This window comes from Antrostomus carolinensis, unplaced genomic scaffold (genome assembly GCF_000700745.2).
Source record: "Antrostomus carolinensis isolate BGI_N321 unplaced genomic scaffold, ASM70074v2 scaffold22356, whole genome shotgun sequence".
In the NCBI taxonomy this organism is placed as follows: Eukaryota; Metazoa; Chordata; class Aves; order Caprimulgiformes; family Caprimulgidae; genus Antrostomus; species Antrostomus carolinensis.
The window spans coordinates 17,545-33,625 of NW_010321458.1; the positions used below are offsets into that span (position 1 = coordinate 17,545).

Genomic DNA, 16,081 nt, shown 5'->3' on the forward strand with positions numbered 1-16,081 from the left:
CTAGCATAAAGTACATAATTTCTCATGTAAAGATTATTCTTAGTTTCTTCCAACTGTAGTTTAAAAAACTGGTTTTACCACATTTAAAGGAATTCCCTATTCTCCTGTAAAATTACCTTGGAGGAAACGCACATAAGTTGGAGTCCAGTTTGATAAGGTTGGCTAAAGCAAGAACAAGCTAAAGCTTAGCACCTATGCTGAAGGAATCCATTTGCCTGGTTTACACTCTCCCTGGAATCCATTTCTAACCCAAGATGAAGAGTAGGAAGAGGCAGAGAGTTTGCTAAAAGGAAACAGAACTATGACATTTCTCACATTCCTACACTTCTGTTACTGTCAAACTTCCCTCTGATTTCATGGAGTTGTAGGTGTTCCTCTCTTTACTTAGTCAAGTTGCTGTAACAAAGTTTGAAATACTTTTACCTCTTTTTGAGCTATGCCCATTCTATCTCTCCAATGCATCAAGACTAGATCCACCTTCTCTTTGGCAAATTTTTCAACTTCCTTTGCAGCTTTTCCAGCCAGTCTCTGCCACTCCGGCACTTTATTATACTTGCCATACTGATCCTGCAGAACGAATCCTATTAGTTATTTGCAGGTGCAGGTCTATCAACATGTTTGATGCAGGTCAATGCAACAGTCAAGTGTCTGTATTAGAAAAGTCACTAGGACTGTACATCTATATAATGTAAGAAGTAAGACAGCTACATTTACTTACAGTTGCAATTTTTAAGTTATCTCGAACATGCATCCTATCAGCATCTTTTTCAGGAACAGGATCAGCACTGTCAAGGTACGCCAGCAAACCTGGTGGCTAAAAACATTAAAAACCAGTGTAAACATAACTGGCAAATGGAACAGAAACCATCACATTAGGTAATGAGATAATTTCTTTGAATTAGATATTTCAAAACAAAATTTCTACTCTAAAGCAAGAATGTAAAGCTACAGCAGCTTTTTGCTTTTATTAGTGAAATGCCACCATCCTCAACAGAACCATTCAATAGAGGCACATAACCACCTTCTTAATTAGCACTTAATGAAGCTTAGGACTGCAGAAAGAAAAGAATTTATCCCATAGCAATACTGAAGGGGGAATGAATACTGTAACACTAGAACCCATCTATATCCTCCGATATGAATTGAATGGTGCATGTGACATTAAAGATGAGATAGTCTAATTTAACTAAGCTTTCCAGAAGACAGTGACCAAAATCAGGATTTTGCTCTGCCAAAAATTAAGGAACTGCTATTTTGAATTTATAAGTTGGTACTTTTCCAGATTTAGTAATTTTTAATAAAGTAACTTTTAATAAAACAAACTTTAGCAACTTAGTTACTTTTAGTGGCTTAAAAAAAAGTCAGACAGCTTATTCTTAAGCTATGTGTCATATGCCATTTTTAAAAGTGGCAGGAAAGTAACAGAATACTTTAAGAATCTGATATGTTTTGTACTAGTCATGAATATCCTTCAAATAGATGCCAGACTGCTGATCTCCCAGGCTAGACTTCCCCTTTCAAGACAAGAGGGGATGTGTTTACTGTATAGACTATCCCAAGTTTTCTAATACTACAGGTTCTTAAATTTTATTCTTTCGCTATTCTGTATCTCAACTTTACTCACCAAAATACGTTTCAACAAGTTCATAGCAGTTTTGTTCTCGGCTGTCCAGAGGCCAACCAGATGTCTACTTAACTGCCTGAAAAAGTCATTGAAATTAACAAACTGCAAGTTAGTATTTTAAATAGATTTTTAAACCACTAAATTTAGACCCTTACCATGCTGACAAAATGAAGATGAGCAAGAGCTTTGTGCTCTTGTGTGAGTAAGAGCTCAAAGCATTATATTGTTCCAGTTCAAGTACATGCTTAGCATGCTTTAAAGTGTTGCCTTTAAGAAGTTCCAGTGAAGTTAGTGGAACAGTAGCAGCACATGCTTTTTGATCTAGACCTCAAAAGAACACTTGAGCAATAGAGCAGAAACTAAGCATCTGAAGACCAAGTGTAAGTCTACCCAGTAATTCTTAAGTTACAGTTAAACTTAAGAGTCAAGAAGCCATCAAGAACTGTTAACTGCTCTACTTGAAGCTCTTAACACCAGTTATTGACTAGGAAAACCTTTTTGGGAACCTGCCTTCTATGCCAACTGACACTTTCTGCCAACATTTGTCACTATACTTCTACTGCATTGAACTGAAGCATTGCTTACAAACCAGTTATAAGTAGCAGCTCCAAACAGATCTAGTATGACAGAAGGTTTCATACTAGCTCTCGCCTGAATGACATACAGTGGCAAAAAGATCCACTTGTCACTGCATTGCTTAGCAATTCTTTAAGTGCTTCAGCAACATGCAGTTAAAACTTGTATAACTTTGTATTTGGGTGGAAATAATTGAATTATCACTCATCCTCAGCATGCCCCCAGGTCCAGCCTTAGAGCTCCTAAGTTCTACTGACTGCTGAATTCATGGAATGATTTCTGCATGAGAAGACTTCTCTCTCAGATAGGATGGGTAACCCTGATTGCATGCAAGATGTCTGAGGTGTGCACACCAGGATTTATACAGTTGTATAATAAAGTTGAACCTTTTTACATGTTCCAGACATTCTACTTGCTTTTTCTTTTCCTAAATGTTTTCAGAAAAAAATAAAAATCATAACTTGAGCCTTTAATGAGTAACCAATCCAAGACCCATTAAAAAAAAAAAAAAAATCAAAGGTTTATTAACATGCCTCAGCCAAAGTTTGCTCTACTTAAACACACCAGCTGCTGAAGAAAATACTCTCCTAAAGAACTTTCTTTCCTGACCTCCCAGTGTTTCTAATAGCTAGGCCATTACTTATTTGACTTTTAAAACACAGTATATCAAGTAAGACTGACATACCTATTTGTAAGCATCCTTTGATCTGTGCTTATTGTAAACATAGCAGTGTGCAAGTGACGAGGTAAGGCACCTTCACTGAGGGCAAGATCTTGCATTTTGGTAGCAATCTCTTTGTCTCCTTCCTTTGGAAACAGGGCAAGATGATTACGGAAAGAATCTTAGTTAAGCTGCTTTTATCTTAGTCTACAGTTCCAAGGCCTTCTTGACCATCAATTATGTCAACTAATATCCAAAAGCCAGAAGCTATAGTACCACAGGCTTTAAGTGCAAGTTCTCAACAGCAACTAATTAAAGTTGCAGCAAAGCCATGGACCAGATAATTGGTAGTTAGTTACATCTGTGAGGACAGTAACTGGATAGGGTAAGATGCATGTTTCCCATTATAGATCAGGAGGCTGGTAGTACATTTGCAAGTACTATTTCCACCCTGCAACTGCAAATAAGGGTTAAACAAAGAGTGACAGCCACACGTAATCGCTTGGTGCCTGGCTTTGGTCAACAGTAACCATTTAAGAGTAACTGGTGCTGTTAGGTTTAGATAGTCACACGTCTAAGACTGTCACTCAGTTGAGATACATTAGTTGCAACGAATAATTATGAAAAAGCTTTCACTGCATTTCTACTTACTCACTTCCCACTATAGTTCAAATGACAGGAGTTGCAGTAAGCAGCATAGCAGCTTTTAGTTAACATTATCAGATATATCAATGGAAACTTGAAGGCTTTTAATACCTCTATTTCAAGTGTTCATTCACTTCTATTCCAAGAAGGTACTAGATGCATTTCAGATGCATAAGCTATTGTGATACGAGGCACTAACTTAAGCCCTGAATTTCAAGACAGGAAGTGTCGACAGTCAGTTAGCAAGGTCACCCTACAACAATCACGAGCAATCCTTGAGAAGTATGGACTTCACCCATACATCCTGTGGTATGGAAACTACCAAAACGCAATCATCCTTTGTTGAAGCATGAAGAGCAAGAACAGAGAGGTTGGCATCACTAATCTGCTCTGTGACACTACTGCCTGATAATCCCAGTCCCATTCCATCTGGCAATGCATCCCAGGAAATACAACCTCTCCTCCTTGAGAGGCTCTTTAAACATGCAGAAGTCTGGTGGCTCTGAAGTACGTGACCGAGCTATATACAACATTAACAGCCAAATCTTGACCACAGTACGAAAACATGCAAGGCACTACCTAATGTCCCAACTCACATGCCTTTCAAACCCCCAACTGTAAGATAAAGCAAGTTGCTATATTAAAGCACTCACAATTAAGCAGGTGTTCTGTTCCTCACCTTCCCTGGTTCCACCCTCCCTCAAGAGAAGCTAATGTAACAAAATTCTACTATTGGTAAGCAACTGCACTTCTGAAATAGCCAATACATATTCAGTATGCTATCCCAGGTAACACTGATAAAAATCTCACCTCTATTATTGCCTTCATTACCAAACCAGCTCCTTTCACAATTGCCATGGAAGGGTGCTAAAACAGAATGTTGACAAAGTAGTTATCCAAGTGCAAAATTTGAAGATACGATCACCTGTGATTCAGTTTCCTAAACTCACCTGCATGGCTGTTCTACCTCCAGTTCTGAGCATAAGTTAATATTTTAGTTTTGTGAAAGCTAGCCCCAGGTAGAGTTCCTATCGTACACCTTAGTACAAGAAACTCTCATGCAGCTATCATATGGACTTTTTGGCACTGAACAGCAGTATATACCAGAGAAGCTGGAACAAAGCTGGGGAAACTGATGCAAGCTCACACTAACCAAGGAGCAGAAGAGCATAGTGTTTTTACAGAAAGAAAACATTGACATTGTATCTAAAAATCCTAGGATTCTTACAGGTTTACTACTGAAGAGGATGTTACCAGCCTGTATCAGAATTAGTGTGACCAGTAGGAGAAGGGAAGTGATTGTGCACCTGCACTCAGCACTGGTGAGGCTGAACCTCAAGTACTGTGTTCACTTTTGGGCCTCTCACTACAAGACAAGAAAGACACTGAGTTGCTGGAGTGTGTCCAAAGAAGGGCAAAGCTGGTGAAGGGTATGGAGAACAAGTCTTTTGAGAAGCAGCTGAGGGAAACAGGGATTGTTTAGGAGAAAAGGAGGCTGAGGGGAGACCTTACCACTCTCTACAACTACCTGAAAAGAGGTTGTAGCAAGGTGGGTCTTGGTCTCTTCTCTCAAGTAACTAGTAATAGGACAAGAAGAAATGGCCTCAAGTTGCACCAGGGGAGGTTTAGATTAGATATTAGCAAAAACTTCTTTACTGAAAGAGTAGCCAAGCATTGAAGCACAGGGAAGCGGTGGAGCCACCATCCCTGGAAGTGTTCAAAAAACATGTAAACATGGCACTTCAGGACATGGTTTAGTGGGCATAGTGGTATAGGGTTAACACTTGGACTTGATGACCTTAGAGGTCTTTTCCAGCCTTAATGATTCTGTGATCTGTGCATCTGCTGAATCTAGCTCAATATTTGACTGCTATTTTAAGATGTTTCTAGAAACAGGTCTTAGGCAGTCTATTCTACTATGATTTGACATTATCATTCACTATAGAATAACCACTTCAATCTGATATCTGAAGGTAAAGCAATAGGTGACTAAAAACTCAACAAGGTAGAAAAGGTTTAGGCATATTAACCAGCTGAATAGTAGACAAATTTGTCTTTCAGGAAAACAAGAAAGAGTTCATGTTCACTGACTGCCTAAGGCCTCTGATAATAGTAAAAGAAATATGAAATCTTACCTGAAAGAGCTTAAATAGCGTTCTTCCATTAGATGCCACCATTTCCAACAACATGTCAAACTGCTGCCCCTCAGTAGTCTCACTATATGGAGCACATAGGGCAAATGTCAGGAAGTCCAGAAGCGAACTAATTACTAGGGCACCTGTCCCATGATCCTGAAATTAGGAAGACAGGTATTAATACAGACACAGCATTTCTCCTCTGCCCAACAGTATTCATGCAAGTTTTATTCACTACTCTTGATGCTGAAGGTGTTCTTCCCTGTCACACCATGAAACAGTCTGCAAACAAAAATTTCAAGTTTAAAATATGCCATTACTCTGAGTATAGCAATACTCTGGTTAAGTATTGGCTCCTAGAACATATTGGAGACTCATGACTTTGTATATTGGTGTGCTGCAAATTACTTTTCCTAGTATTTATCCCGTAAGTACCAGTTTACACTGGTACTCATTTATAGTTAAAAAGGACACCCAGTTTCCATATTAGATATGCAAACATTTGTTGTATGGCAAGTTCTGCAGTATAGACAGCTACATTCTAACTTGTCAAGATCCAAGCCTATTTGGAACAAGCTTCAGTGTCAGACATAGCTGTATTTTCTGCACTTCAGTTGCAGGTACAAATACATTCAAAGATATATCCAAGTATGACAGAAGCATTTTCACTAGCAATTACGAAAGGCACATAAAGAAGCTATCCATTTTCAAAATTTGACTTACCACATGGGAATTGAATTTCTCCAGTAAATTTTCTAAAAACTTCTTTGAAGAAAGAAGGGAAGCTTTGTTCAACTGCTCCTGCCTCAAATCGTAGTCATCATGCATGGGCTGTAAAAAAAAAAAAAGTATTCACTATACAGTCACATTTCAACCCCCAGTTCTTCTTTCTCCAAAAGCCACACTAAAAAGCACATCCTAGTTCAAGTTCAATAGGAAATCACTGTAACACAAGTTTTCATGTTTGAGCACACTGCAAGGGCAGTCTGTTTCTACATCTTTCAACAGATTGAAGTTCACACACTCTGAAGTGAAAGAATCTGCAATTTAATACTTACACACATAAGAGCACAAAGCATGTCAATAGAGGCATGGGTTACTCCATCATTGTTCCTTTTGAGGGCTTTCACAACCTTCACTCCCAATCGTTCTCGAAATCTTTTGAAAGGAAAACAAACCACCAAGGTTAGAGAGGAAACAGAAATTTAGTTTTAAGATCAAAGTCCAATCAGGGACCAAAACTGGCTTGCTCCCATTGTATTTGGCAAGCCGGTACCTTGACTTTTACATAAACTTGAGATTCCTTGGTAGGAAAACATTAATATTGACTTCACTGTTAACAACATGCTGAGAGCACGTTCACCTAAACAAAGACGTACTTCCATAGTTACAGGATAGCGATAGTACAGAACACTATTCACAGAGAAATAGAACTTTATAAAGGTCTCAGACTAAGTGCATATGTTATTCTTCACATAATTCAGCTGCCCCATAGTCCACAGTCAGAAATAATCAATAGTTTTTCATTTTCAGAAGAAAATCAGGCAGTTTTTCTGCTTCCTTATGTTATGCAATTAAGATACAAATTCCAAGCAGCCTGTAACTACTGTGGGGTACAACTCAACTTCCTAACATCAAGTTCTTTTTTGTGTTGCATCAACATACTTTGAGTGAAGAACTGCCTACTTCAAGGACAGATGAAAGTGCATTTTAGAAGTTTTTCCACTAGGAAAAACATTAAACCATATTTGACTCAAGGCACAGCATATTTAGCAAATAAAGAATCAGCTTTACATACTAATGATCATTCAGTATTCTCAATTTACATTAAAGCCTGATGACAGCCTCATACTACTTGAAGCAATCATTTAGAGTCTTCCAGTCTTTTTTAGAATTGAGGCTTAGCTCCAATTCTCAGTTTTAAAGATAAGGCATCATCAGAAGCTCAAGAACTGTTTTCACCTACTACTTCCAAGCTTGAAGAGACTTCTCACTTACTTTGGAAGCTGAGTAAAGGCAAGGAAGCCTGCTTTTGAAGCCACTAGTCGTCTTACTGCTTGGAACTGGCTTTCAAGCTCTGCATTAGATGCTGCAATATCTCCCTCTTGCGAGAGCAATGCTGTTATGGCATTATTAATGAGTTTCTCCTTGTTTTCTGAAAACAGACCCTGGTTAAAAAAAATAAAAACTATTAATATCTTTATGCATTAACAACATCTTAAGAGGATGGGCAGAGGATTTACTCTTACATCTTGTGTAACCGCATGTAGTACCCCACTGTAGGAAATGTTAGCATTGAACCTGAATACAGCGTCTGCAAAGTTACCATCTGGAAGACATAACAGAAGTTAAGTGCATAGTACCTGACTAAACATCTGGATGCTTTAAAGAGCACTATAAAACCATCTAATAAGCATTAGCTTACTTGGAGGAGCAGCCAAAAACCTCAGATGAAGGCTCTCTACTTCTTCATCTACAGGCATACTGAGTAATCCCCAACGCTGGCCTTTGTGTGTGGAGGTCATTTTCACACAGACATCTCTATTACCAGAAGCTCTCACTCCATCCAACAAGCTAGCCAGGAGAGAATCTCTGGGTTAGGAGAGAGACATACGAATACAATTTAGATCAGAAAAGTGATGCCAGAGAACCAAGTTATAAGAAAAATAGGGGAAAAAAAGTCAAACACAGAATGAGAGGCAGCAGTCATTGGAATCTCTTTCATGTGTTCCTTTATTCACTGTAAGAACAGAGCTACCTTACACCCAGTATAGCCAGCTGCAGCCTTTCACTAAAGGGATCAACCCTAAATTACCTGTTAATGAGTTACACATGTTGCACACCACGTCAACCCTGTACTTTCTGCAAAACCTCACTTAGAAGGATTAGACTGCATTATAACTGCAAGTAGACTCAGGGACCATTCTGTTGATTGTTTTTAAACAGAAACAATTAAGAACATGTCAAGCAGACAGCTCAAAGGGCTTACGGCCTTCTCATTTCTGTATCACTCAAGTTATACTCTCTCTCCCCGTGTCTCATATACTGCTTAACCAAGTACAAAATACACAGAGTAACACTGCATAGGAGAAACAGGCTCTAACTGTCCAACAGCTTCATGTGTTCATTAGAGCTTCTCAATAGATTTGCCTAAAGTTGGGATGAAGGTAAAGGGGAGAGATTTAGACTCCATAACAAATCTTGATTTGTAAGTGGCTAAGAGTAGCAAGGCCTCAAGTTAACATTTCCAAGGGGCAAAGTTAATGGAAGCTGAGAAACTAGTAGTGCTACATTAGCAACTGTCATTTGAATTTATAACCCATGGGAGCCCCAGTTACCTTTCCGTTGAAGAGTATTTCCGAATTTGTCCTTTGATAAACTCAATGGTAAAAAGCTGAGGGTTTTCACAGTCACATACTATTGCAAATATCTAAAAAGAAGAGATAAGGATCACATTCATGTAGCAGTGTTATTTATCTACTTTACAAATTGAGGCAATTTAATGTATGCTGTCAAATTCCTACTATTATCATCTTTTAGAACTTCTATTTGAAGAAGTGGTACTGAGAAAGGTTGCCTCTTACCTCGCCTAAAGGTTTCAAAGTTGCAATGTTATAGGTAGCTGGATCCCGTTCAACTAAGCAAGCTTCTGTAAGAGCTAGTACTCTTTTAACAGGTTCCTAAAATTTAAAATAAATAAATAAATAAATAGAAAGCACATTAGGAAAGAGAATTCTTAGCACTTCAGTGCTAAGTCAGTTCAGTTTGATACCCTTACCAAGTGCCTAGGTGTTATTTTTTGAACAACAAACTCTGCTAAAGAAGTTACAGATTCATCATTGCTGTATTTTCCAAAGCGAAGATTCAAGTATTGCTCAAATTCTAGGGATTCTTTCCTTATCCGCAGAGAGATACCTATGAAGTTGCCAGCATGCTCTATTGCACTTTTGATAATTTCCTCTCTCTGCTCAGACGCAAACAGGTGCTGCAAGTTTTGACAAGAAAAAAAAAAAAAAACCACAAGTGAAAAATACAGCATAGCTCAAGAATCAGTCCATAAATAATCCTCCATTATATACCTAACAGTAGAGAATCTTCCCAGCAGCTAGACTTGCCTTTGCTAAGTGCATAGTATAAAGAGAGGAGGTATTTATTACATAAGAGATCCACTGTTACCTTTAAATTTCCCTTTCAAAAAGAAAAAAATCTCTAGCAGCTATTCCTAAAGGATACCCTGCTACACATTAGTGTGCTATTAAAGTAAAGGTCTGCATGACCTGTCTGTCCACCGTTGGCAACAGATCCTGACAGCCTAGCAGAACTGAGGAGCCAGAGAACCACAGTGGTAGCCCCAGCTGCTATCTCTAAGTACTGCTATCCAGCCTTGCTAGGCAAGCTTAGGGCAGCTCTAGAGGATCAGTTATATATTGCTAATTTCATGCCAGATAAAAGCATGCTGCAGTACAAGAGATGTGGAAACCCTGATCTAGAGAGCAGAGTCCTATTTTGTTAGTAGTGACTTAGGTAGCTGTATTTACATTAGTAACAATGAATTAATTCCTAAAGATCCATTTCAGCTGCTGGCAGCACAGTACACAGAAACTGCAAGATTTTGAAACCAACATCACACTACAGCATTTCCCAAGCAAAGCTGCTGAATATCAGATGATAGGTCTAAAAAGGAAGCATCACCACTGATCGATCTACTTCTGAATAGAATCCTTCCATCAGTTAGGTAGATTAGTAATACTGCCTAACACTTCTGTAACTTTGAGAAATGTCAGGAAACTATGTCCACACTGCATTCATATTCACTATCCAAATATAAATAACTAGATGTTTTATGCTCCGTAGCTTTTAAAAGTGCAATAAGCAAGAAGGAAAAAAAAAACAAACAAAAAACCCCAAAACAAACAAAAAACCCCACAACCTACACACTGTTCTCAAATGTTTTAACTAATTTGCTGTGGAAAAGAGGTTTTAAAACATGCCCACAAGCCTTCAGGTTCCACAGCTGGGTCCCAAAGATGCAGATACTTATACACTTAAATTATGTTCAAGTTTTATTATTAAGCATCCTAAGCACCACACCAAAATGTTTTGTTTTAGTACTCACCAATCTACTAAATCCTCCATAGAGGATACAGAAGCCTCCCTGATAGCCAGTGATATCGACAAAGCCTTCAATATTTCTGTAGTCATAGGAGCACAGGACTTTATTTGTTGCAGGATCAATTTGGTCAATACCTCCAGGAGTCACCTCCAGAATCACAGGTTTCCTTGTATCACTCCAGTGATGTTTATAGCAGTTATACCTCTGTAGAGAGAGCTACTTTTAGACATCTACACACAGGCTTCTTTACTACACAGCAGTAGTTCTTTTTCAGTCCAATAAAGAGTGTGGGTGTAAAGTTTAAAAAAATATTATGATTTCCCTTAATGCTCTTATCTATGTTAACACTATGAATCAAATTAAAGTAGCTGTCTCCTGACTAGGAAGACACAGCTTAAACAATACATTTTGAAGAGAGAACAGCAAAAGCCAAACAGCCATTCCAAAAGGGAGTTAAGTTTCTGTTGCTGCAGAAGGTGGCCTGCTCACAGACTATGTGCACTGTGGTTAGGCAAGGAAGAGGTTATTGCACCAGATGCTGTTATTCAGCTAATCAAGACTAGAATAAGGTAAACTTATCACTATAGTGCAAGTTTTTAATCTCCTGCAGTCATATTCAATTACAAATAAAGATTTACTGAAATTGGCAAAAATTAGAAGTCTATTCTAAACTATATTGAGACAAAGGGGACCCCCATATTCCAGTAGTGTTACTATGCTCATCACTGAAGATTTATTCTATGCAATGCTTTAAGTGCTATCTTCTCCGACCAGAAGACATAAAACCAAATACAGAGTCCAGCTCTGTTATGGTGCCTTGCTTACTACAATATTACCAAGATTCATGGCAATCTTGACTTTGACCTACAGAAATCCTCTTAGGAAGCAATATTCCCCCATCAAGTGTTCAGGATATTATGCAGAAAACTATTTAGAGTTACAAAGTAAAATGCTGGAAGTAATAAATATTGAATAACAAACCAAAGCTTATGTTTTTCTTCTTCCTTCTTTCCAAATAAGGACTCCATGGGGTAAAGCCCTTTATTTCAGCACTATCATTCAGAGTCTTTAAGTGTACTCAGGCCAAGTGAAGAGAACTCAAATATTCTACTGTTGAAAAGGTTCCCATTGCTTCTGAACAAACTCTCAATTTTCTCTTCTCAACACAAGAATTCAGATAAAAATTTACAAAATCTATCTTAGGTAGTACCTATAGCACAAGCATAACAAACAAACCCAGCAGAAGTTTAAGTCTTTAGATCTTTTCATTAGACTACACATGATATAGACAAGCCAGACACTTACCCGTCCTGTGATTTTTCCTTCTGAGAAGTCTGTCCTGAATCTCTGTTTTTAAAAAAAAAAGTTAACCAAGAATGAATGTAAATACGATAATCAACCTATCCAGAAAGTCTACATTTAAGCTGACCCTGTTCTAAGGGACTTGAACTAAGCCTCCTTGAAGACTCACCACTCCACTGCAGTTTAATTTATTTAGTATTTTTTAGCTTTACTTGCAATTTAAGAATCATGCACTAGTTGCTGCAAGAGACACTAGATCAAGTGCATTAATAGAACAATTCAAAAGACAATTTGCTTTCCTACTTTTTATGTAAGGAAAGCAAGCATAGTAATCTGCCACAAGTGGTAATGATAACCAAATACTTACTGCTTGCTTGAAGGGAAAAAAAAAAAATAAAAAAAAAATCTTACCAGTGCCTCTGTAAGCAGTTCTGTTCTGTGCTCTGTGGAAAACTTAAGAGTTTCAGACTTTTTTCCACTCCCTTTGCGAAAAGTGAGACTAAATTCTGTTCCTTGTCCTTTTCCAACAGGAGAAATACTGCAGATATCTCCATAAGGCCACTAGACAATTGAAAGTAATTAGGTTATATTGTTAGTAAATTTAAAGCTACATCTCCTCCACTCAAAAATCCTTAGCACCTGTAATAACTAAGTGTATTGCTGTAATAAGACAATAGCTAGCATGATATGTGACAGCTTTAGCTTGAGCTTCCAATTTGATACTCTGCAAAGTAAGCAAGTCTCTTGACTCCCTTCAGGGACATAGCCTTACAGTGATCAAACTTATCCCAGTTCATTCAGAACAGTATACCCAAAAGCAAACTACTACTTATTGGCCATTGAAGATAAACTGCCTAAAAGTACAAAAACTACTGGATATTTGTAGAGTTAGTGAAGGCAACACTAGTTTTCTGCTATGTGTGCTTTTGTAGCAGGTGCCATGCCTTCTGGTTTTGCTGAGATCTAGATAGTTTCTGAAGACTGAATGCCACTATATATTCACCATTCAGAGTGAAAGTCAGAAATCAACTCAAAATAGCCCTGTTCAAAAGCGATAGTTACCTGATTTGTAACTTCTAGTGTGTTGGGATTGTATGTGGTGATGGCATGGGTTCCAACTGAAAAGACTCGCTTATACCTAGAATATAGAAGAGTTAGTTTCTCCAGAAGTCACAGAAAAACCCTGTTGAATAGCAAAGGTGATATTAAGAAGCTCTATACAAGTCAGTGTTAGGAAATGGATGTATGATTTTCTTTGTTGTTAGTTTGCAGTTTATCCTTAGAATATGTTAAGCTTCTCTGTTCTATATATCCATAAAGGGGATGTACAGTTTGAATACTACTAAGTACATTTCCTTATGCATCCTTTTTTTCCTATCTTATTGGCTAAGTAAGGACCAAAGACTCTTGGAACTTGCACTGGAAGGTACTATCAGACCAGAATAAGTTCTAGAAAGACTACACAGACAGGAAAAAAAAAAAAATATATATATTCCTGCAGTACTCTAAAGCATCTGTATGAAGCTTTCTCAGACAACAGCTGTAACACAAAATAATCCAATTTATGCTCCTGGTCATAATACTGTAACAAGTCAAAGTGTTACTATGGCCAAGCCTAATTTTATTCACCTTGAGGAAAACTAAGACTACTAAACTCAGGAAGATTCAGATCACTGAAGCTGTATTTCCATATACAGCTAGTTATCACACATCGGTATCACAGACATGTTAACTGCCACATAAAGAACTGCTTAAAGAACAGCTGTAGCAAGGTAGTTGCTTGCATTTAAGGCATATTAGAAACAAGCAGCAGTGAGGAAAAGCTAAGAAATTTAGATTTATCAAGTGCAAAATGGAGTCTCACCATGGTTTCATTTCCTAGGAAGAGACCAGATATTTTCCGTGGGGCAACAGAAAGATTAAGAACAATAAACTCTTCTAATGTTCCACCCCAACATAGTATCTTATTATTACTAAAGGAAACATTTTATTCACCCATGCCCACACAAATCCAAATGCATGGATCTTACTGCAGGTCAGACTCAATTTACACAAGTATTGGCTAGAATTCTAATGAGGTAAAACTAAATATTAAACTGTATTTCAAGTAAATCAAGAACCTGTCTTGGCAGAGGAAAGATTTTGCCCTCAGACAGTTGCTCAGTCTACTTTGGACTCTGAACTACCCAGGGCTTTAATTTTTGCTGACAAAAAGACAGGGAGCTCTCTGACTGGACACTGAGGCAATCTCATGGTTCTTCAAATCACAACTGAGAAAGATCTTTGGCTGCCACTCCTCACAATCCCATCCTCCTATCCTTCCCAACATTCCCAGTCTTCGATAGGAAGAATTCATGAAGTATCTATCAGCAGAAACCCCCTCAAAAAAGCCAGTTTCAACTTGCTGGTCAAACAGATTCAGACATCACCTCTCACTATAATCATTAGAATAAAGCAGTACTCATGCTTCTGAAGTGCAGGTAACAAATCCTCTTTGCTCTGTTGATGTTTAGGTAGCAAGGAAAAATCCCAGTTCCACAGCACTACTATGCATGTGAGAAGGAACAGTGGGTAAGGATACCAAAGAAAGTCCTATGAAGCTTTAAAAAGTATGCATAAAAGCTGACTTCAAACACACTATAACAGATATCAGTTATGATGGTTTAATGGACAGTTTTATTAGAACTTCCCTATCTTTTGCAGACAGAAGCATCACTGAAAATTCATTTTTAGATCCAGGACCACCATTAGGTATCAAGTTTATTTCTAGTAACAGAAGTTCTTCAAATAATCTCAGTTACTAGTTTAACAGATAATCTATTATACAATATACTAAGTATATGTGTGGACTAGTGACCCTCATCTATTAAAGTACACACGGCATTGCTCCTCCAAGAACCTGTCCTGAAAAGAAGCATTTCCACTTCAAAATTAGTGCTTTATATAGTAACTTCAAGAGATTCAGAGGCCAAGTCAGTTCATCCATTTCAGAGCTACACTGAAGTATGGGAACATGTGCAGAGGAAGGCTAAAATGCAGTGTTTAAAAACCAAATTGATTTTAGTGAAGACACATTTAGTTCAAAGACTGAACAGCAGGAGCCTTTAGTTCAATTTTCATCCATCAATACAGAAACTATGCAGTTAAATCCAATAACAGAGAGGAGCAATGTCACACAAAACATTAAAGTTTGGGGGTTTAAAACTACTTACTTTCCCCTCCATGAATGTTTTGTTGTGTAGAAACAAGCAAGATCTCTGTTTTCTCTAATTACATTCATGCTGTGCCAAAACCTGAAAACAAAAGAGACATCCTGTTACTATTCATGGTTTTCGTTTAAAACCAAAGTTCACTAATCATCAATATGCTTCAAGACAAGACGACTTTGTTTTTAAACACTCAAGTCACTGCTTTGTTAATTCCACACAAAAATAATACTTAAGTTTATCAAACAATTCATGGACTAAGTTGCACGTGGGAGTTGAACATGAATTATTAGTTTCCCCACTGATTTTGCTACACTAGTTACTCTTTAACAGTACCAGGTTACAGAAATTTCTGCCCTATTATTTACCATATTATTGCAATCACACTACTTTTGCTGCACCTTTACACATTCAGATTAAAGTGTATTTTATGTCATCTCCAGAACACTTAACTCCTGAAAATTGTGTAAACCAAAATTATTTGCATACCCTGTGTCCATAACTCCAGCTAAGTCAGATTCCCATTGCGATTTTTAAATAAACAGCAAGGAGAAATCTGGATAGATAGAACAGCTTATTTTCCAGCCTGAAACAGAATCTGAAGTTGAGAAACTTACTTATTAGCAAGCATAGTGATTAAAGAGCTGACTAAGTACCCTTTCTGTGCCGTAAAAGTTTAAGCAATCCCACCACTAACATCCTGACACTTATTTCACACTTGAATACTCCCTAAACACATGCAGTAATTTAGTGAAACTTGCCTACAACTGCTTGACTGGATCATTGCTTTAGGAGCTGTTAAATTCTAAGGAATGCTTC

General features: G+C 37.8%; 1 protein-coding gene across 1 annotated transcript in view; it reads right to left on the bottom strand.

Moving 5' to 3' along the window:
- Positions 1-15,339, bottom strand: part of DNAJC13 (DnaJ heat shock protein family (Hsp40) member C13) — a gene marked incomplete at its 3' end in the record, with an annotated part of 32,345 nt that extends 17,006 nt beyond the window's left edge. The window contains exons 1-19 of the mRNA XM_010169952.2: positions 15,269-15,339; positions 13,119-13,194; positions 12,468-12,617; positions 12,060-12,101; positions 10,758-10,958; positions 9,420-9,626; positions 9,226-9,321; positions 8,980-9,071; positions 8,067-8,233; positions 7,891-7,970; positions 7,640-7,809; positions 6,700-6,799; positions 6,365-6,472; positions 5,642-5,797; positions 4,317-4,373; positions 2,886-3,007; positions 1,625-1,700; positions 719-814; positions 424-567 (exon numbers count right to left, since the gene is read on the bottom strand). Of these exons, the coding sequence (XP_010168254.1) occupies positions 424-567; positions 719-814; positions 1,625-1,700; positions 2,886-3,007; positions 4,317-4,373; positions 5,642-5,797; positions 6,365-6,472; positions 6,700-6,799; positions 7,640-7,809; positions 7,891-7,970; positions 8,067-8,233; positions 8,980-9,071; positions 9,226-9,321; positions 9,420-9,626; positions 10,758-10,958; positions 12,060-12,101; positions 12,468-12,617; positions 13,119-13,194; positions 15,269-15,336 (2,208 nt within the window). The remainder of the gene's footprint in view (positions 1-423; positions 568-718; positions 815-1,624; positions 1,701-2,885; positions 3,008-4,316; positions 4,374-5,641; positions 5,798-6,364; positions 6,473-6,699; positions 6,800-7,639; positions 7,810-7,890; positions 7,971-8,066; positions 8,234-8,979; positions 9,072-9,225; positions 9,322-9,419; positions 9,627-10,757; positions 10,959-12,059; positions 12,102-12,467; positions 12,618-13,118; positions 13,195-15,268) is intronic.
- Between the last annotated feature and the right edge of the window lie 742 nt (positions 15,340-16,081).